At 45.5% G+C, this 22,658-nt stretch overlaps 1 protein-coding gene across 3 annotated transcripts in view; it reads left to right on the top strand.

Moving 5' to 3' along the window:
* Positions 1-22,658, top strand: part of HIPK3 (homeodomain interacting protein kinase 3) — a 125,863-nt gene that overhangs the window by 78,136 nt on the left and 25,069 nt on the right. For all 3 annotated transcript variants that reach the window (XM_033927841.1, XM_033927840.1, XM_033927839.1), the window contains exons 7-9: positions 1,361-1,520; positions 13,149-13,272; positions 17,790-17,911. In XM_033927841.1, the coding sequence (XP_033783732.1) occupies positions 1,361-1,520; positions 13,149-13,272; positions 17,790-17,911 (406 nt within the window). The remainder of the gene's footprint in view (positions 1-1,360; positions 1,521-13,148; positions 13,273-17,789; positions 17,912-22,658) is intronic.

Raw genomic sequence — 22,658 nt, 5'->3', positions numbered from 1 at the left:
AATCTTTTTCACTCAGAATAGTTAAGCTCTAGAATGCATTGCCAGAGCATTGATAAGAGCGATTAATGTAGCTAGTTCTAAAAAAGGTTTCGTCAGGTTCCTAAATGAAAAGTTTATAGTCGGCTGTTGAGACAGACATGGGGAAAACCACTGCTTGCCCTGGATCGGTGGCATGCTACTATTTGGGTCTCTATGAAGACGGGATACTGGGCTAGATGGACCATTGGTCTGACCCAGTAAGGCTCTTCCTTGTTTATACACAGTTCCATTATGTTCAAGAAGATGGCTTGATTTTCTGTTTTGAGGAGATTTCTAAATAAAGAGAAGAAATTTAGTTTAGAATTGGCACTTAGGGCCCTTTTATTAAAGCTTAGCACACTAACAGAATTAGCGCACACTAAGGGGTCTTATTGCCATCTCACCAGCCAATCGGGGTGCATGTTTAAAAAAAAAAAAAAATCCATGCTGTGAAGGATGCCTACAATATAAGCATCTGATTCACACCTACTGATGCTCAAGGCAGGTGTGGTTTCCTGATTCTCTAAAGGACACACATTTGGTGGCCGCCCAGATCGGCGTCCTTTTAGAGAATCGGGCTCTAAATGCTGCACGTCCTGATTTATATTTATGGGCATACGCTAAGCTTAAACAAGAGAACCCATTAATGACTTTGATGTAAATAAGTTTGTGGATAAGCTTTTTAAACATATTTTCCATTGTATGCATTTAAAGAGTGATTTTATAAACCTTTTTTGTGCATGCATATATACCATCAAACACTTCTTATACAGAAGAAAGTAGACGCTAGCAGCGCATATTTATATACCCAGTAAGCATACATATTGTTTATATTTGCACCTCCACAGCATAAGCGTCCTGCTTTGAAGTTGCCCTCTAAGTTGCTAAGCTTGGATATCTTGCTGTGCTGCAGTTCAATATGGATACTTCAGCCCATGTATATTTTCAAAGAGAAGAAGCTGGAATTTGTGTGGGAGTCGGAATTATTTGTGTACATTTGGAAGCTGATTGTATATGTGTTTATCTTAAAAATGACTAGTGGGAATAGAAGAATTTTCAGTCAAAAATTTATATTTTGGTAAATTGCTGTTTATCCTGATAAATAGAGGGTTTTGAATATTAAACTAAACTAAACCTTAAGTTTGTATACCGCATCATCTCCACAGGAGTAGAGCTATATTGGATCAAATTTATTTTTAAAAAAGCAAGGAATGAGCGTCTTTATACTGCAGCATATTTCATATTATATATCCTGTAGCTGTTGAGTATATTAACCCCTCCTGAGTAAAGTGCTGTTGTTGAAACTAATATATGAAACATTCTTGTTTCTTCTGTATTACAGCGTGAAATGTTGTTTTCATATTATGGATGTTTGCAAGTCTCCGTCAACGTCCCAGGATACAAATAATGGCAATAAAAGATCACTCCTGAGACCAGTTACCTCAGGCAGTGCAACTAATGTGACAGCAAATGTCACCAAAATTGGCAGTGTCAGAGGTCAGGTAAGGAAGTTATTTTCTGCATTTAACATGTTTCTTTCAAAATTATTTTAGAACTCGTAGAATCAGCAATTTTAGTCAGAAGTCTGATAAGGGCAATGAAGAGTTTTCCTCTGGTAGTTGGGGATTAAAAGGTTAAAGTAAAACATTTTTATTGCATTAGTGTTCTCTGGTGGTTAACAATCATTCAATATTGGGGATTTAGCTCATCTTTTCAGTAGTTGCTCAAGGTGGTTCTTTCATAGTATTTTGACCAAGCTGCACTATCAGGGAAATGCAAAATGCAGAAGAGCTTTCATACTAAGACAGCCCATTAGGCATCCTGCTACTTTACCGCCCACCCATCCTCTGACTTTGTTCTTGAGACCATAACAAAGGCCTATCTAAAATTCCAAAGACTACTGATCATAGGTGACATAAACCTTCACCTAGACGACAACACCAACAATGACTCAACTGAGTTCAAAGACTTCCTCACCTCCTTAGGCTTCACTGCTTCCCCGCCCACCTCTACCCATGAAAAGGGGCACTCCATTGACATCATTAGCTTTCTTGACCTGACTGAGCATAAAACTTCCACAGATACGACCCGTTGGGAACATGTCCCCTGGTCGGATCACCTCCTAGGCTCTTTCTGCCTTCCTGTCTTCATGTCAGCCCTTGATACCCCAACCCGTGCCACAAACTCCATCACCTACCGCAAAAAGATCTCAAATGAACTATTCTGGTCCCAGTTTCTCAACAAACTCCCTCCCCTTCCCACTCACACGAACCCTGACTCAATCTGGCACAACTGGGTGACTCTTTCCGAATTCACGTACCGTGCCCTTGCCCCTCTAACCACTAAAACCATCTCCTATTCTCACAAGGCTCCCTGGTACCTCCCTTACCACAGAGAATTAAAACAGAAATGTCGGTTCCTGGAATGGAGATGGAAAAAATCAAAATCCCCCCTAGATAAGCAATCCTGGAGAGAAAACATCAAATCCTTCAACTCCGTACTAAAAAAAGCTAGGAAGAATTACTATGGAGACAAAATCTCCAGGTCAAAAAACCAAAACAGTACACTGTTCCACATCTGACGGAACCTAACTTCTAAAAATGACTCCGCCCCCTCCCCCCCTCCCATCTCCAAATGACCTAGCCAAATTTTTCAACGAGAAGATCACTACCATAAAGAGCTCGTTTCCCTCAGCTATCTCCTACAACTCTCTCCCCCCGAAAGACTCCGACGCTATCCCTGCCGACAGATCATGGACTACATTCGAACTTGTATCCGAGACCCAGATCTCTAAACTTTGCCTCAAACTTAAATCCTGCAAGTGCATCCTAGATCCCTTCCCATCCTACCTTTACGAAAAAATCCCTACACAGGCCATCTCTTCCCTTACTAACCTCATAAACAAAGTCTTACTATCGGGCCTGTTCTCCACCAAAATGGGACACATTGCCTTATCCCCTCTTCTGAAAAAACCCGATCTTGACCCTTCCTCACCATCGAACTATCGCCCCGTAGCAAACATCCCTCTTTTAACAAAACTTCTAGAGACCATAGTCGCCACTCAGCTCTCCTCTTACCTAGAGAGATTCTCCATTCTCCGACACTACCAATACGGATTTAGGCCCAATTTAAGCACCGAGTCCCTCCTAGTTTCCCTAATCTCAAAGGTGCAACAACTACACGCCCGAAACAAATTTGCTGTTCTCCTACAGTTTGATCTCTCTGTGGCTTTCGACGTCGTGCATCACGACATACTAATCTACCAACTTTCCGAGATTGAGATAGACTCTTCTGTCCTAAAGTGGTTCTCAAACTTCCTTCGCGATCGTTCCTACATTGTCAACACAAACGGCTCCAAATCCGCTTCATGGACACCATCCTGTGGTGTTCCACAGGGCTCTCCCCTATCCCCTATTCTCTTCAACATATATATGACCTCCCTGAAGCTCCTTAAACTATCCCCCTTGAAACAATTTACACATATGCAGACGATATCCTCATCCTCCTGGAAACAGATCCAAACCTTACAAACCTCCAAGAGAACATCACATCATGCATAATGAGACTTCACGCCTGGTCCCTCTCAGTACAGATGAAATTAAATGAATCAAAAACAAAATTACTCTGGCTCGGCCCAAAATTAGCCCACCTGCCCGCCCTCTTCACCCTACCCACAGGCCCTGCTCTACACCTTGAGTTCTCAAGCAAGGTCCTTGGCATCACTATCGACTCCTCCCTTTCCCTCAACGATCACCTGAATTCCCTGGCAAAATCTTGTTTTTTCAGCCTCCACATGCTGAGGAAAGTTAGATCCTATTTTCACCAAAAGCATTTCACCGTCCTTGTACAATCCATCATCCTATCCAAACTCGATTATTGTAACGCCATCTACTTAGGCCTAACGAAAAAAAGTCTTCGCAGACTCCAGCTTATCCAGAACACATGCTGCTAAGCTGATTTTTGCTAAACGCAAATATGACCACGTCTCCCCTCTACTTACCAATCTTCACTGGCTCCCAGTACTTTCCACAATTCATTTCAAATGCTCCTGCCTGGCTTTCAAGATCATTCACGGCATCCTTCCGCCCCTAATCCCTCTATCCTTCCTCTCCCCGACACCAACTACCACCAGATCTGCCCACAGACATAAACTATCCTTCCCCTCTCTATACGGCATCCTCCACGCAGGTAAACTGGGTAGATCACTCCTCTCCAAAATCACCGGCCTCTGGAACGACCTCACTGTCCCGCTGCGGAACCTGGACTCCCTCCAACTATTCCGAAAACAACTGAAAACCTGGCTTTTCTCTAGCATATAATAATCTCTTCTCCTGATTACATCCCCTCTTTTTATGCTTTGTAAACTCTTTCTCTTCTCTCTTCCCATATTTTTTAAACTCTGTAAACCGTGTCGAGCTCCACTTCAGTGGAGAAGATGCGGTATATAAACCTAAGGCTTAGTTTAGTTTAGCTTGGGAGAGAAAGGGACAGTAGATGGACCATAGAGTCTTTATCTGCCTTTGTGTTCTTTCATCTTCATTTTGGGACTTGGAGATTAGAGATAATCAGCAGTGATTCTTACAGCTGTAGGTCTGGGTTGCTAGCCCAGAAGTCCTGCAGAAGAGACCCTGGCAGCAACTAGGTTAAGGAGGGGATTCTTTCTGGATCATACTTGGGTAGATCAGGATTGAGAGACTGACAGATACTTTAATGGCATGGGAAAGTGATGCTAGAGCAAGGAGTGTAGGATGTTTGAGATAAAGAGCTTAAGGTCTGCTGCTCAGCAATTACTCAGTGATGAAGAGGCTTCATTAAGAAATTGAGCAACTCAGAGGTTTGATTGAAAGTGGTGATATCCCAATATGAATAGAGCAGCAACCTGTCTGCCTAGGTGTATAGTTGTTTTAATTATTATTCCTAAATTGATGGAGTTATGTCCCCCTATCAGCAGATGGAGGCAGAGACTTCAAGATTCTTTTGATATCAATATAAAAGGTGATAGAGCCAGAAATATTCTTGGAATTTCTCTGCCTCCAGCATATGGTGCAGGATGACTGGTGCAGTAGAATTCCCCCCCCCCCCCCAGTCAATGATCTGCATCTCTTGAGGTTGAGCATTGGCTTAGGTATTTCTTCTAGGGTCTGGTCCATGGATCTTCCTCTGTTCAAATGCAGAGGTGTCGCCTCTTCAGATTTCAATTGTGAGGCTAGCTAGCAGTAACCCTAAGGAGCCTGGTCTGGCAGGGGTGAGTAGTAATACCCTCCCCCTAACCCCACTTTATGGAGTGAATTGTGTGACCCAGAGAATAGACTTCCAGTTCTGGTAATTGGATACCACTTACCGTATTTTCACGCAAATAACGCGCACCCGTGTAAAACGCGCACACGGGTATAGCGCGCAGAAATCACGATGATATGTACAAAAACTTTTGTATACCGCGCTCACGGGTATACCGCGCATGATGCCCGACGCTCCTTTCGCCCGCCCTGACTCTCCGTTCACCCCCCTGACTTCCGTGCACTGCCCTGACTTTCCGTGCGCTGTCCCGACTCTCCGTTCACCCCCCTGACTTTCCGTGCACTGTCCCCCCTTGAAGTTCTGTCCCCCCTTGAAGGTCTGTCCCCATCCTGAAAGCCTGATGCCCCCCCCCCCCGACGTCCGATACATCCCCCCCCCCCCGGGCAGGACCACTCGCACCCCCACCCCGAAGGACCGCCGACTCCCCAACAATATTGGGCCAGGAGGGAGCCCAAACCCTCCTGGCCACGGCGACCCCCTAACCCCACCCCGCACTACATTACGGGCAGGAGGGATCCCAGGCCCTCCTGCCCTCGACGCAAACCCCCTCCCCCCAACGACCGCCTCCCCCCCAAGAACCTCTGCCCGTCCCCCAGCCGACCCGCGACCCCCCTGGCCGACCCCCACGACACCCCCACCCGCCTTCCCCGTACCTTTGTGTAGTTGGGCCAGAAGGGAGCCCAAACCCTCCTGGCCACGGCGACCCCCTAACCCCACCCCGCACTACATTACGGGCAGGAGGGATCCCAGGCCCTCCTGCCCTCGACGCAAACCCCCCTCCCCCCCAACGACCGCCCCCCCCCAGCCGACCCGCGACCCCCCTGGCCGACCCCCCCACCCCCCTTCCCCGTACCTTTGGAAGTTGGCCGGACAGACGGGAGCCAAACCCGCCTGTCCGGCAGGCAGCCAACGAAGGAATGAGGCCGGATTGGCCCATCCGTCCTAAAGCTCCGCCTACTGGTGGGGCCTAAGGCGCGCGGGCCAATCAGAATAGGCCCTGGAGCCTTAGGTCCCACCTGGGGGCGCGGCCTGAGGCACATGGTCGGGTTGGGCCCATGTGCCTCAGGCCGCGCCTCCAGGTGGGACCTAAGGCTCCAGGGCCTATTCTGATTGGCCCACGCGCCTTAGGCCCCACCAGTAGGCGGAGCTTTAGAACGGATGAGCCAATCCGGCCTCATTCCTTCGTTGGCTGCCTGCCGGACAGGCGGGTTTGGCTCCCGTCTGTCCGGCCAACTACCAAAGGTACGGGGAAAGGGGGTGGGGGGTTCGTGGGGGTCGGCCAGGGGGGTCGCGGGTCGGCTGGGGGGGCGGTCAGAGGTTCTTGGGGGGGGCGGTCGTTGGGGGGGAGGGGGGTTTGCATCGAGGGCAGGAGGGCCTGGGATCCCTCCTGCCCGTAATGTAGTGCGGGGTGGGGTTAGGGGGTCGCCGTGGCCAGGAGGGTTTGGGCTCCCTTCTGGCCCGATATTGTCGGGAAGTCGGCGGTCCTTCGGGGTGGGGGTGCGAGTGGTCCTGCCGGGGGGGGGTTGTATCGGACGTCGGGGAGTCGGCCGGGCAAGAGGGCTTGGGCTCCCTCTTGCTCCGATCGTGGATGCGGGTGCGGGTGGGAGCGCGTGCGAGCGGTCGTTCGGGGTGGGGGTGCGAGCGGTCCTGCTGGGGGGGTGAATCGGGCGTCGGGCGGGGTGGGAACTATGTTTAAAAACTTTTGTATACCGCGCTCACGCATATAACGCGCGAGGGGTATGCGCGGTAGGTAAAAACGCGTATAACGCGCGCGTTATATGCGTGAAAATACGGTAGTTAGCCCCCTGCTTACCTGTTCAATTAACAGAAATAGGTCTGTTTTGGGCTTCTGGGTTGCTTTAAATTATTTTCTCTTCAGTGGGAGTTCCTTGTTAGGCAGCTGAAGCAGACACTGCAGGTTTTGTGAGAGTGGTGAATTGGTAGTGTGGCCAGCTACTACTGCCCTGTTTGTGAAAGATTTATTCAGCGGCTATTCTTGTGCTGGTTCTGGGTGCTGCAGGACTATGTGTGAAGGTAAGGGAGCAAGCTTGGGAACTAATTTTGGGGGCAAGAGTGGCCACTTCATTGCTAAAACACCAAAATCAAGCCTGATGGAGTTTGTTTCATAGCCTTTCAGGACAGGGGACTGCAGATCTGTCTCCCTGAGTGGGGGGGAGATATGTTAATATGGGGTTCCATGTATTAAATGCTACATCCAATTGGACTCAGGTGAGGTGTTCATAGGGATGAGCTCGATTCCTTAATCAGATAGGTCTTTTCATATTTCTTTGACCACCTGGGAGAATCCTATAGGTAGGGATCCCATTTTTGATTTTCCACAAACTACTTAGGGTCTTTCTCTTTCATCATGCCTTCTCCCAAATGGTGTTAGCAGAGTGGGAGCTGCTGGGCAGGGTTCTAAGTGGCTCAATCCCTTTCCTTAACAGGTTTCTCTCTCTTAAAGTGGCCTCTCAGCCAGCAGTAGATTGCTGGGGCATTCCTTTAACTTATGGCATCCAGTTAGAATGCAAAATGTCTGTGTTTTCTTCAGCCACAGAAAGAGCATAGTTTGGTGGCAATCCTTGTCCTTCTCCAGCTTTAGCCTGAGTTGAAGCTTATCTGAATTACCTCCATGTCCCTGAATAGAGCAGGGCCTTTAGAAGATGGCAAAGCATCCCTATCTAGTGGCTACTGTAGCACTGGATTGACTCCAAATGAGGTCTCACCAAAGACCTTGGAGGCATGATCCCGCCTATTTTTATGCTGGCCATTCCTATGCCCTCCCCCTCCCCCCAGGCATCCTTTTGACTTTTGCAGTTACCTTTTCAGTTAGGTTGTCCTTCTTAAAATTGCACATGATTACTCCCAGGTTCTTTTTCTTTATTCCAAACTTAATGTATCAAATTGTGGCACAGCCAATCTCACTGATTTACAAATAAAATTATAAAATCAGTTAAAGGAAAAGAACACCATAAAAGTACATATTCCATACATCTGAAGACCATGCACACACACACAGGTTCTCCTTTCTTCCTTTTAAATCATAGAAAGCGCCTTGTCAATAACATAGATAAAGGTTTGAGTGAATAAAAGAGTCCCCACCAGCTACAGTCAGAGTCAGTGCTGGACATGCTAGTGCCCAAGGCAGAAAATAAAGGAAGATCCCCCTCAAATCCTTTTTCCTCTCTACCTTTCCTCCAAGCTCCCTACTTGCCATTACTATCACACTAACCAACTCTCACCAAACGCAGAACAAAGATTCACAAATTAGAAACAAAATATGTAGACAAAAATTGAACAGGGAACCCCAAAAAGTTAAACTCAGCAGGAACTTGAACACTGGGAAAATAAAAACAAAAATTAATTTTCTTGTATATTTAACACAATACAAAGATATCTGCTAAACACATTTCCCAAAGCTAATATATTTCAGTTAATAAATTCAAATTAAATTGCTTTTTTTAACCTTTGTCTGGATATGTATTTTCCCTCAAGTTGGTTTGTTTCTCTTTCCCTTTCTTGTCTTCTGCAAATCTCCTTCAAGGAACTGCTCTTAATTTCTTTTCTCCTCACTTCTGTTTTGTTCCATTCCCTTACTACAATTATCTCTGACATACTGACCTTTCCATTTAGCTATTTTCCACCTCGGTACACTCAAATTTCACCCTCTTTCTCCCTTCTCTTTACTTTTCAGTTACCTATGAAATTTCCATGTTCTCTAACCCACTCTTCCATTCCCTTACATCTTCAGGCCAGTGTTCCCTCTAAGCGGGCGGGTGTTGTGAGCAAACTTTTTTCACCGTGAGCCAAAAATATCGGGCGCCAGCAAGTTATGAGCCAACTCGCCCGATTCTCCTCTCGCCGCCCTGCCATCTGCCGTACGCCTCTTCCGATCGTGCGCTGTGACGAGAAACGTGTGCGCTGCGATGTAATATTTTGTGCGCCAGCGCACGCCAGCGCAGCTTAGCGGGAACACTGGTTCAAATGGTTTTATTTATTTCCCCAAATTTATTTTTGTTATACGCATTGAAAATATTTGATATTGCGTTTAAATCAAAATCTCAATAAACTTGAAACGAGTGCCCGTGAGATTGTGGGAGGGTTAAATACTCAAAACTTAGAAGTTTTTGCTACGCCAGCTTTCTGGTATCTTTACATACAGTGGCGTACCTAGCATATGTAACATCCGGGGCCCATCATTTTTTGGCACCCCCCCCCCATCTGTAAGAAAAACATGATTTTTAGTAACAAACCACACGTCACACATGAGTACCTAGGAAAAGGCAGCATCTTACATATTGCAGTGAGCAGTACATCAATACACCCATTGTAAAACTAAACAAGCCAGACCAGCACAGATCAATCCTACACCGTCAATCCTAACAGAAAACCATGTCTTTCGAACACACAGAACACAGAAAACACCTTCGCCTAGTAAGGAATATGTAATCACAAACTAACCCCTCCCTCTTTTACAAAACTGTAGTGTGGATTTTAGCTACGGAGGTAACAGCTCTGATGCTCATAAAATTCTGAGCATCAGAGCTGCTACCACCAAGGCTGGTGCTAAAAACGCTTCACAGTTTTGTAAAAGGGGGGATAAAATAAAAATACATAGACAAAGGTTAAATTGAACCAGCAAGAAGCTGGACTCTGCATACAATGCTTCACAGAAACAGTGACACATGTCTCCTAAAGCAATAAATAAATAGAAATTTTTTTCTACCTTTGTCTTCTGTGGTTTCTCCTTTCCTCATCTTCTTGTAACTCTCTTCCTTCCATTCACTGTCTGCCGTCTCTCTTCCCCTATATGGCATCTTCTCTCCTTCTATGCCCCTTCCAGAAACTGTATGCCTCCCCCTTCCATCTCTCCTTTCACCCCATTGGTCTGGCATCTCTCTCCTCGCCTTCCCTCTCCCACACCTCTCCTCATAGTCTGGTATCTCCCCTTCCCTGATTCTCTGGCATCTCTCTCCTTTCCTTTTCTTCCATCTTTCGTTCCCCCTCCATGCTCTCACATCTCCCCCTTCCTTTTCCCTTAGACTGGCATACCTTCCTCCTACGCTCCAAGCCCTGGCATCTCCTTTAATTCCCTCCCTCATCTTCCTTCTCCCTCCAGCTGGGTACCGCAACACTCTTCCCTGCAGCTCTGCACTTCCCCACAATTGCCATGCTTCGGTTCCTCTTCTTCCTTCCTTCCTCCCCCCCCCCCCCCGCGGGACCCTGCGGCACCATCAACTCTTACTCCCTCTAATGTCGGCCCTGCAGCTCCAGACTTCCTCGCACCTTCTCCCCTCCCCCTTTGGATCGCTATTATTTTAAATGTTATAGCCGCGGAGCTGTATCCATCAGTGGAGATGTCTAACCTCGGCCTGCCCCGGAACTCTTACTGCAGCAGCCGCCCGTCTAGGCAGGAACAGGAAGTCACTGTTGCAGTAAGAGTTCCGGGGCAGGCCGAGGTTAGACATCTCCACTGATGGATACAGCTCCGCGGCTATAACATTTAAAATAATAGCGATCCAAAGGGGGAGGGGAGAAGGTGCGAGGAAGTCTGGAGCTGCAGGGCCGACATTAGAGGGAGTAAGAGTTGATGGTGCCGCAGGGTCCCGCGGGGGGGGGGGAGGAAGGAAGGAAGAAGAGGAACCGAAGCATGGCAATTGTGGGGAAGTGCAATCCCCCCAATGCGTCCCCTTACCTTACCTCCCCTTACCTTTGCGACGCGTGTGTGCGCTGTGAAGAGAAACTTTGCGCTGCGATGTAATATTTTGTGCGCGCGCGCAGGCCAACGCACCTTAGCGGGAACACTGCTTCAGGCTACCCCCCCCCCCCCCCCCGCCATTATCATATTTTTGCCCACTGTAGTTACTATCCTCTGCTTATTAATTTCTTTGCCAACACCCCTCCCCCAATCTCTTCCACATGGTGCCACCATTCCCAGCTTCTTCCTCCCTGCCCAGCATCTGCTCCCTCTTTTTCCCCTCCTCACCCTCGAAGCCTGAAATATTCCTGTCCCTTCCACTCCATTCCTTCACCAGCACCCTCCTGTCCAACATTTCTTCTTCTTCCCTACTCCCTATTGTCTAGCATCTTCACTTCTTTCTGCCCCTGGATCCAACAACTTCCTCTCATCTTTCCTTTCCTCCTGCACAGCATTTCTTCTTCTTTCTCCAATATGTCTCCTTCTCTCTCATTGTCTACCATCTCTCTCTCTTGCTGCACAGGAAGCGGGGAAAAAAAGAGGTGCATTTCTCCTATCCCCTCTGCTGCCACAGCCATTTTTCTCTTCATTCTCTTGCCTTCCCCGCCAGTACCATGCTTAACATTTCTCCTTCTGTTGCCCCTATCCAGCTCCATTCTGCATCTCTCCCTCCCTTCCCTCCATCACCATATGCAATATTTCTCTCTCTCTCTCGCATCCCTTTCCACCCTTCCTTCTCCACCACCACGACCAACATTTCTCCCTCCCATGCATCACTACCTCTCTCTCTCCCACCCCCATGCCCAACCTTTCTTCGTTCTTCCTTTCCCCATGTGCACCATCTCTCTTCCTTCCTCCCTTCCCATATCTCATCCACTTGTGTGGCATTTTTCTCTCCTTCCTATTGACATAGTCAACAGTTATCCCTTCCTCTCTTCCCATTAAAAGCTATATCTCCTCAAAAGGCTGCAGGCAATGGTTCCTACATGCTGCAGGCAATGGTTCCTACACGCTGCTGGCAGCTGACCCAGAAGCCTTCCCTTTGACACCTTCAGAAGGCATCAGAGGAAAAGCTTCCGGGTCAGCTGCCAGCAGCGTGTAGGAACTGCTGCTTGCGGCCTTTTGAAGAGATGGCTGTTTAAGGTCAAGACTGCAAATGTGACTGCACTGAATTACTGAAGGGATAAGGAGGTGGTACTTGGATGTCTTAGAGGACCCTGGTCACTAAGAGGCAGGTATACTCCTGTGAGAACCCCACAGGATCTCCTTGGGATTTCCGTGACCCTGGAGGAGATACCCACCAACCCCATTCCTAGGTTAAGGAGGGGATTCTAGTTATCCCTAATTCATTTTCTAATCTTCTCTTATCTCGATTACTGCAACTCTCTTTATCAAGGCATTACTCTGAAAGAAATTAGAAGACTACAAATTATTCAAAACACAGCTGAAAAAATTATATAGAAAGCTAAAAAATTTGAACACATTATTCCTCTATTAAAAGATGCACACTTGCTACCCATTTTTCATCACATAACATTTAAAATCCTTATACTAGTCCAAGAACATTATGTTCCACTACTCAAAATGTGCCGTATTGTTTGACACCACACGCAATGGAATGCTTTGCCACTCATCTTAGTCAGGAAAATTCCATATCGAAGTTCAGATCAAATCTTAAAATGGTTTTGTTTAAAGACGTATACAATGCATAAGACAAATTAATCAAGAAAAGATATTTTTATGTCCTATTTCTTTTCCCTTCTCCCCCTCTTTCTTTCTTTTTGTTATCTCCCTTGTAACTGTGTTTTTTTTAAATCTCATAACTTATATATATATTTTGTTTTATTGTACACCGCTTAGATTCCCCTTGATAGGCGGTATATCAAAAACTAAATAAACTTGAATCCTCATCAGGAGTTTTTAGTATATTCCTCAGCTGTCCATAATGAATATACATGAGAGAAACTTTCATGTGCTGCTTCCATTGCGTGCAAATCTATCTCGTGCATATTATAAAAACTGGACTGGGTTGAAGACCACATCCAGACTGAATGTGATTCTTTGAAAATAGATTGGGTAAGAGAATTAATTAAAACGCAACAGTACTGAAATTGTTTTATCTCTGCTGTTTTAGGCATTAACAACATTAGGCCATTCTGTTTTGCACCGTGGAATTCCACTGCAGGCAAGGACTGCTCAGTTTGTTTGCAGCGATGCATTTCAGCAGACACTGATCCTGTGCCCACCAGCTATTCAAGGTATGATGTTTGCAGCTCAAAATTATATTCCGTTACAGTTCAATAAGGGTATAACATGCTCAGTACCAAAGCAATGAGAACATGGTATAGCAATAACACAAAATAGAAACATAACATGTAAACCTTGAAATTGTAGCTCAGAAAAGACCAGTAGTGACAGTGAAGTAGTGTCTTGGGACTACTAGTAAATATATTTACATTGGTGTGATATACAGGCCTCCTTCACAGACGGATGAAGTAGATATAGATTTAATAGTACACATTCAGAATATATTTAAAAAAGGAGAAGTCTTGCTAGTAGGTGATTTTAACATTCTGGTTGTTGATTAGGCTATCCTTCTAGAAGTAGAGGGATTCTGGATACTCTATAAGGAGAACTGTTCTAGCAGTTGGTAATGGAACCCATGCGGGATGGGGTCATATTGGACTTAGTGCATACAAACAAGGAAATTGTTTCTGATGTTACAGTGGGTGATCAACTGGCATCCAGTGATCACTGCATGGTACGGTTTAATGTTGAGATGGGTATATACAGAGGGCTCATTCAAAAGCAAAGATTATAGACTTTAAAAAAAAACTAACTGTTCAGTTGGGGGTTTACGTCAAGGAATTATTGTTGGGTGGGAACCTCTGGAAGGAGTGGAAATGCGGTGGGCAAAACTGAAAGGAACGATTGTAAGGGTGACTTAACTTTTTGCGAGGCAAGTAAGTAAAAGTAAGAGGAAAAGAAGGCCACTTTGGTTCTCAAAAGTAGTAGCAGAGAAGGTAAGAAGAATAAGAGGTTAGCTTACATAAATTACAAAAGATCGCAGAAAGAGGAAGACAGGCAAAACTATCTGGAAAAGTTAAGAGAAGCTGGTCTTGTAGTCAGGAAAGCAAAGATGCAAATGGAAGAAAAAATAGCTGACATGGTAAAATGGGGAGACAAGACTTTTTTAGATTTATTTGTGATGGGAAGAAGTGCAAAAGTGGCATTGTGAGACTCGAAGGGGAGGAATATGTAGAAGCTGATTAAAAAAAAAAAAAAAAGACGGCTTTGCTTAACAAATATTTCTGCTCTGTGTTCACAGCTGAAGCACCGGGAGTGGGACCTCGGAAGACAAATGTGAATAGAGATGGAGGAACAATAGACCCTAATTGATTTTTCGGAGGGTTGTGTTCGTGAGGAGCTAGTTAAAATAAAGGTAGACAAAGCGATGGGTCCGGATGATATATATCTGAGGGTGCTGAAGGAATATAGGGAAGTTCTGGTAGCTCCCTAACTGACCTTTTCAATGAGTCTCTAGAGTCAGAAGTGGTACCGGAAGACTGGTGAAAGCCGGATGTGGTCCCTCTCCACAAAAGTGAAAGTAAGGAAGAAGTAGGGAATTACAGGCCGGTATGTCTGACTTCTGTGGTAAGCAAATTAATGGAAATGCTTTTAAAACAGAGAATGGTCAAGTTTCTGGAATCCAGTGGATTACAGGATATGGATTCACTAGAGGTAGGTCTTGTCAAACAAATTTGATCAATTTCTTTGACTGGATGACCAGAGAATTGGATAGAGGATGTACATTAGATGTTGTGTATTTAAATTTTAGCAAAGCCTTTCACAGTGTTCCACACAGACGTCTGATAAATGAACTGAGTGCCCTTGGGATGGGTCCCAAAGTGACGGGCTAGGTCAAGAACTGGTTGAGTAGAAGGCGACAGAGGTTAGTGATCAATGGAGATTGCTCTGAGGAAAGGGATGTTACCAGTGGTGTGCCTCAAGGTTCTGTTCTTGAGCCTGTTCTTTTTAACATTTTTATAAATGATATTGCTGAAGGGTTGTCGGATAAGATTTGTCTCTTTGCAGATGATACCAAAATCTGCAATAGAGTAGACACGCCAGATAGTGTAAATAACATGAAGAAAGACCTGGCGAAGCTAGAAGAATGGTCTGAAATTTGGCAGCTAAAATTTAATGCTAAGAAATGCAAGGTCATGCATTTGGGCTGCAAAAACCCGAAGGAACGGTACAGTTTTGGGAGTGAAGAACTTATGTTCATGATGGAAGAGTGGGACTTGGGTGCGATTGTTTGTGATGATCTTAAGGTGGCCAAACAGTTTGAAAAGGGGACAGCGGCAAAAGCTAGAAGGATGCTAGGTTGCATAGGGAGAGGTAGGGTTAGTAGGAAAAAGGAGGTATTGATGCCTCTGTATAAGACTCTGGTGAGACCTCATTTAGAATATAGTGTATAATTCTGGAGACCGCACCTTCAAAAAAATCTAAAAAGGATGGAGTCGGTCCAGAGGAAGGCTGAGTGGTCTTCATCATAAGGCGTATGGGGACAGACTTAAAGATCTCAATCTGTATACTTTGGAGGAAAGGCAGGAGAGGGGAGATACGATAGTCATTTAAATACCTACATAATATAAATGTGCATGAGTCGACTCTCTTTCATTTGAAAGGAAACTCTGCAATGAGAGGGCATAGGATGAAGTTAAGAGGTGATAGGCTCCGGAGTAATCTGAGGAAATGCTTTTTTAAGGAAAGCATGGTAGATGCGTGGAACAGTCTCCCAGAAGAGGTGGTGGAAGCAGAGGGCATTCGGAAAAATTGAGAGGGGACAGATTCAGAACCAATGCTAGGAAGTTCTTCTTCACCCAAAGGGTGGTGGACACCTGGAATTCGCTTCCAGAGGGTGTGATAGGACAGAGTACGGTATTGGGGTTCAAGAAGGGATTAGATGATTTCCTGAAGGAAAAGGGGATAGAAGGGTATAGATAGAGGATTACTGATGGGCCGCTGCGTGAGCGGACTGCTGGGCATGATGGACCTCTGGTCTGACCCAGCAGAGGCACTGCTTATGTTCTTATGTCTGAATTCAAGAGGGCCTGGGATAGGTAAGTGGGATCTCAGAGAAAGAGATAATGGTTACTGTGGATGGACAAACTAGAAGGGCCATTTGGCCTTTATCTGCTGTCATTTTTCTATGCTGTTATAAATGAATTTTCATAATTAAGAAAAATAATTGATGATGATATGTCTGTTAATTTAGATTGTAAGCTTTCTTAAATATGTTGTGCAACGCACTTCGTGAGAGAGATGATGATCCATAGCCTGCTAAGAACTGAAAGCCTAGGAAACTGTTTGTGCTGGAATGAAATTGTATTGGGACAAAAGTCTCATTAGTGGAGGTGTGGCTTAGTGGTTACAGGTGCTGCCTCAGCACCCTGAAGTTGTGAGTTGATTCCTATTGCAGCTCCTTGGGCAAGTCACCTAATACTTCTTTTAACCTAAGCAGTTTACATTCAAGTACTCAAATATTTCTTCCTACCTGTCCTGGTGGACTCACAATCTGACAGATGTACCTGGGGCAGTGGAGTGTTAAGTGATTTGCCCAGGGTTACAAGGGAGCATTGCTGGGTTTGATCCTGCAGCCTCAGGTTATTGAAGTTACTCCTCCACTCCAATCACACAGGTGGCATATCAAAGTCCTATTCCCTTTTACGTACCATTTGTGAATGAATCAGAAGGATTTTTTTAAGCAATAGTCAGGTGTCTCACCTGGGACAATTGCTAAAGCAACGGAGAGCAATTCCCTCTTTAAGGACATATATCTGTCTTATCATTCCCTCTGTAATTACCTTACCACTACCTTTTTCCATTCTTTAAAGGATGGTTTTACGAAAGGTTTGGACAAGTTCCTGGAGGAAAAGTCCATAATCAGTTATTGAGAAAGACAAGGGGGAAGCCTTTGCTTGCCCTGGATCAGTAGCATGGAATATTGCTACTCCTTGGGTTTTGGCCAGGTACTAGTGACCTGAATTGGCCACCGTGAGAACGGGCTACTGGGCTTGATGGACCATTGGTCTGTCCCAGTAAGGCTATTCTTATGTTCTTATTGATGCACCTTCTTGTCCAGTATGTCTGTCCTGACTAGATTGTAAACAGCAGGGACTTTCTCTTCTGCTTTGATGTACAGCGCTGCGAATGTCTAGTACTGCTATAGAAATGATTAGTAGTAACAGCAGCTGGAATGAACAGTGAAATCGTTAAGACAGAATCTCAAAATCCTAGTGAGCGGCCAATAAAAAGGGAGAACAGCAGTTATACAGTCTATGGTATTTTCAGGCCTATAGGTAAGTCATGCAAGCACATTTTCAAATGAAAACGGTAGATGTCCAATGAAGGAAACCAGAACGTACACAGGTAAAGCTAGACTCAGTTAGGGCACTGGTCTTTGAGGACTGCTGAGCACGATGCACCACTGGTCTGACCCAGCAGCGGCAATTCTTATCTTCTTATTATGTTAGTATTCCTCCTTTCTCCAATGTACCTGAAAACATTATTTTCTCCTCTTTACATCTCTAGCCATTTTTTCTTCCACCTGCGCTTTTCCAATCATATTTCTCTCTTTTCTGTGTTTCTCGCAGAATGCTGCCTCTTGCCTTTGTATTTTCAGCCTCCTGGTTTGACTTTCCTTACATAGAGTGGAAAAGATGTCTAATTGGTTGTGTTTATGCAACATACTCTTTGCTTTCCTCACCAGGCATCCCAGCAAACCATGGAAAGTCTACTAGTTATTCTGTAAGAGTGGATAATGCGGTCCCTTTGGTAACCCAGGCCTCAGCCATACAGCCAGTGCAAATACGTCCAGGTGTTATTTCTCAGGTTAGTTTATATTAATCAAGGGAGTTATTGATAATATTCTTGTAAGTGAGGGCTGGAATGTTGTTTATGATTATATTTATAGTTTTTAAAACCCTTTATAGTAATAAGTTGTGATAATACATAATCTTGTAAATACTTCAGGAAAGATGGTCAGCTTTTAAACTCATCATAATTGAAAAGTACCTAAATATTTAAAATATGAATGCTCTTGTTCTGCAAATTCGTGGTGCAAAGTATATTTTTAAACATAGGAAGCAATTCTTATTGGTTTTGGTTACTTATGTCCAATTCCTTCCACCAAGAGCCTCTAGTCCTGGCAAAATTCCCCATCTGTTTAGAATTCTGCAACAGCTGTGCAGAAATTTGCGAAGACCTTACTTCTCCCGCTGCCTGATTGTTTTCCATACACCTACATACTGCTCCTGATTGACAACCCATCCCCTCCCGTGTGGATCTGGCCTCTCCAATGGACCTTCCCTCCCCCCCCCACCTCCAGTATGGGTCTACATCTTTCTTGTGGTGGCTGGCTGGCAGAAGCAGCATTACAAACAGGCTGCTTTTGGCTGGCAGAGGAAAGACCTTGGCAGGGCTGGCTGCAAACTCCCTGTCTGTAATGCTGGCTGTGCCGGCCACTGGCATCATTGCTTCTTTGGGAGGGTGTGGGTAAGAGATGCAGATCCACATGGGGGGGGGGGTTTGATCGAAGAGAGGCCAGGTCTGCACTGAGGAGGGGAAATAAGTTTGTCAGAGTGAGAGAGGGCAGAGCCATAAAGGGGAGGGGACATGGATGCTGGACCCACAAATGGAAGTAAAGGAGGGGGGAAAGAAAGTGGCCTAGACCATAAAAGGGGGTAGGAAAAGATGAAGAGTTGCTTGGCTGTGGAAGGAGAGAGAGAGAGAAGTGATTCAAGGTGCAAGCAGGAGAGGTGGTTAGGTGGAGTGAGGGGATATGGATGCTAGACCCACAAGTACAGGTGGTGGTTTGCAGAAATGTCAATTTTTTGTTTTGCACTGAATTCTGCCACGAGTAGCTCTTGAACACATTGAATAAGGATAGGGATAAGCAAGTATATCAGGGGAGGGGGTTTCACTAATGTTAAGCTTTTGACTGGAGTTTGGAAGATAGTTGCATTCGGACATTTTTAATCGGTAGCATACGGGTTATACGAGTCCAAGGCCTGTGTGTAAGTAGTGGTAAGGGATGATAAAGGAAAGTAGATATTTTCAAGTTGTATGTAGTTTTTGATATACTGCCCATCGCGGGACATCTGAGCAGTTTATAAAGATGGTAAAGAGAGTGGAGAAGAAATTAAGTGGAGTGGAAAAGGGTAACAAGAACAGATCAGAGAAGGACCAACAATCAGTGTTCTCCCCAGGGCCTTACAGCCGGGTGCTGCGCCCGGCTGATTTAGATGACCGCCCAGCTAATCCTGCTGCTGCTGCCGCCGATGCTCCTTCCCAGGCTGACTCGCCTCCGAAAATTTTGTTTGACGCCTGCCTTTTTTTTTTTTTTGCCAGCATGCTTTTACTTGCTTCGGGCCTTCCTGTTGCCGGGTCCTGCCTAATTTCTGTTTCTGTGAAGGCAGGACCCGGCAGCGAGGAAGGCCCGAAGCAAGTTAAAGCAGTAAGTTGTAAGCTTCCCTCCGGGGCTCTGTGTGCATGCCGGCTTCCCTTCTCTTCCCTCCCCCCCACGGGACGCAACTTCCGGTTTCGGAGAGAAGGGAAGCCAGTATGCACACAGAGCCCCGGAGGGAAGCTTACAACTTACTGCTTTTACTTGCTTCGGGCCTTCCTCGCTGCCGGGTTCTGCCTTCACGGAAACAGAAAGTAGGCAGGACCCGAAGCAAGAAAAAGCAGCAAGTTGTAAGCTTCCCTCCATCGCTGATCTATGAAAGATAGGTCAGCGATGGAGGGAAGCTTATAACTTGCCTAGCGACTACCGGGTTTGTGAGCTGGGAAGGGTGGGAAGAGAAATGCTGTTGCTGCACCGAATAGGGAAGGGGAGGGGGAAGAAAAATATTCTGCTGCTGCACTCATTTTGGGGGGAAGGGAAGAGAAATGTTGCTTCTGACCCAATTTTTTTTTGGGGGGGAGGGGGAAGAGAAAAGTTGGTGCACCCAATTTGGGGAGGAAGAGAAAAGCTGCTGCTGCACCCAATTGGGGAGGGGGAGGGGGATGAGAAGTGCTGCAGCAGCAGCACCTAATTGGGGAGAGAGGGGAGAAGGAAGATTAGGGAAGGGAGAGGAGAGGCAAGAAATGCCAAGACCATGGGAGGGAGGGAAAGGAAAGGAGCTATCAGACCATGGGGGGGGGAGAAAGGGCACAGGATATACAGTTTATTGAAGGGACATAGAAAGAGGGAAGATGCCATATAGAATAGAAAAAGGGCGGACACTGGATGGAAAGGGCAGAGAGGGTGGACAGAGAATGCAAGGGGCAGAGAGAGGGTGGACAGTAGATGGAAGGGGTAGAGAGAGAGAGGGCAGAGGCTGGGTGGAAGGGGCAAAGAGAGGACAGATGTTGCATGGAAGGGAGCGAGGATAAACGCTGAAGAGAAGATAATTAAAGCAGAAACGATAAAAGGTAGAACATTTTTTTTTTGTTGTTGCTTTACATAGAATCAAGTAGTATTGTAACTGTATTAATTAAAGTTTATAAATAGGAAATTGAAATAAGGCAGTTTTTTTGGGACTAAACCCCTTTCCTCAGGTCAGGACAGGATACCATAACAGCAGGGGTGCCCAAATGGTCGATCGCGATCAACCAGTAGATCACAAAGGCAATGTGAGTCGATTGCTTTGCCTTTGCAATCTTTTTCTTCCTGCCTCCCCGAGCCAGGCCAGGCGCCAGACTCACAAGACTTCACCTCTCACGTCAATTCTGACGTCAGTGAGGTAGTTCTGGGCCAGCCAATTGCTGCCTGGAACTTCCTCTCCGACGTTAGAATTGACGTCAGAGGTAAACTCTTGCGAGTCCGGCGCTTGTACATGCCTGGCCTAGCTCAGGGAAGCAGCAGGGAGAAATCGGCGTGGTGGCTTAGGGGGTAGGGAAAGAATGGGGGAAGTGGATAAATCGGCGTGATGGCTTGGGGGGGACAGGGGGAGAGAGAAAGAAAGGCAGAAATAAAGAGGGGGCAGGGGGAGAGAGAAACAGGCAGGTGGGAGAGAGAAAGAAAGAGAGACAGAAAGAAAAGGGAAGTGGCAGAAAGAAATAAATATTGGATTTACAGTCAGAAGAAGGAAGTGCAACCAGAGACTCATGAATTCACCAGACAAAAAGGTAGGAAAAATGATTTTATTTTCAATTTAGTGATCAAAATGTGTCCATTTTGAGAATTTATATCTGCTGTCTATATTTTGCACTATGGCCCACTTATACTAAACCGCAATAGCGGTTTTTAGCGCAGGGAGCCTATGAGCATCGAGAGCAGTGCAGGGCATTCAACACATCTCCCTGCGCTAAAAACCGCTTTTGTGGTTTAGTAAAAAGGGAGAGGGTATATTTGTTTATTTTTGTACAGTTGTTCCTGAGGTGACATTGCATAAAGTCATCTGCCTTGACCTCTTTGAAAACTCGCGGAATATAAATGATAATTAACATTTTCTCTGCGTACAGTGTGCTTTGTGTTTTTTAAAATTTTATTGTAGGTAGATCATTTTGACTTGGTTATTTTAAAAGTAGCTCGCAAGCCCAAAAAGTGTGGGCACTCCTGCTGTAGAGCCATTCTTGTATGACTGGATGAGCTATATTTATCTTTTTTGTTGTTGTTTAAATTCATGCAGAAATAAATGGCTAAATTGAACCTAATGACTTCATTAACGCCTTTCCCTTTTTTAAACCTCTATACCAGGGGTCTCAAAGTCCCTCCTTGAGGGCTGCAATCCAGTCGGGTTTTTAGGATTTCCACAATGAATATGCATGAGATCTATGTGCATGCACTGCTTTCAATGCATATTCATTGGGGAAATCCTGAAAACCCAACTGGATTGCGGCCCTCAAGGAGGGACTTTGAGATCCCTGCTCTATACCATTTGAAAGAGGGCAAATATCTAATTATTCCCTTCTAGCATTGGATGCTTCTTAAATTAAGTAAAAATATTCTGGCACAAGTGTCAAACCTTAAAAAAGGAAGTCATATTGAGCATTGGAAAATAATAATAATTAACTAATAAAAATAGTACACATTTAGGGCTTCTTTTACTAAGTTGCGAAAATAGTTTTAGCGTGTGCTTAGCGCACACAGAATTACCACACGCGCTAGACGCTAATGCCAGCATTGAGCTGGCGTTAGTTTTCCCGTGTAGCGCAGGAGTTTGCGCGTGCTAAAAATGTTAACGCACCTTAGTAAAAGAGGTGGTTAATTTTCCCCACCACCAAATTTTCCCATCGCGCCCCACCTGGCTACTTTTTCATGCCACCCGGCTGGAAAAAATGTCTGGGGAGAACACTGGACAATGCATGATGGGATAGTGTGATGGGGGAGGGAAAGAAGAGGGAACTGTCCGACTGGTGCTACAGGCTGATCTCCAATCATCTTGGGACAAAACTGAAAAGAAAGAAAGGTTCATTGGATGAAAGAAGGGCATTGATTAAAGGTGTTGTTGAACAGGAAGGTTTTTAGTTGGGTTTTGAATTTATCTGAGGAAGGAGAAGAGATTTCATGAGTTTGGAGGGAGGATTGTGTGGAATGGGGAGTACATTTCCACTGTACAATTTTTGTGAAAGTTTGAGTCTTATGTGATGATAA

The sequence above is a fragment of the Geotrypetes seraphini genome, chromosome 19 (assembly GCF_902459505.1).
Source record: "Geotrypetes seraphini chromosome 19, aGeoSer1.1, whole genome shotgun sequence".
In the NCBI taxonomy this organism is placed as follows: domain Eukaryota; kingdom Metazoa; phylum Chordata; class Amphibia; order Gymnophiona; family Dermophiidae; genus Geotrypetes; species Geotrypetes seraphini.
Note: the sequence above shows the minus strand (reverse complement) of the source record. Positions and strands in the feature narration are given on the sequence as shown.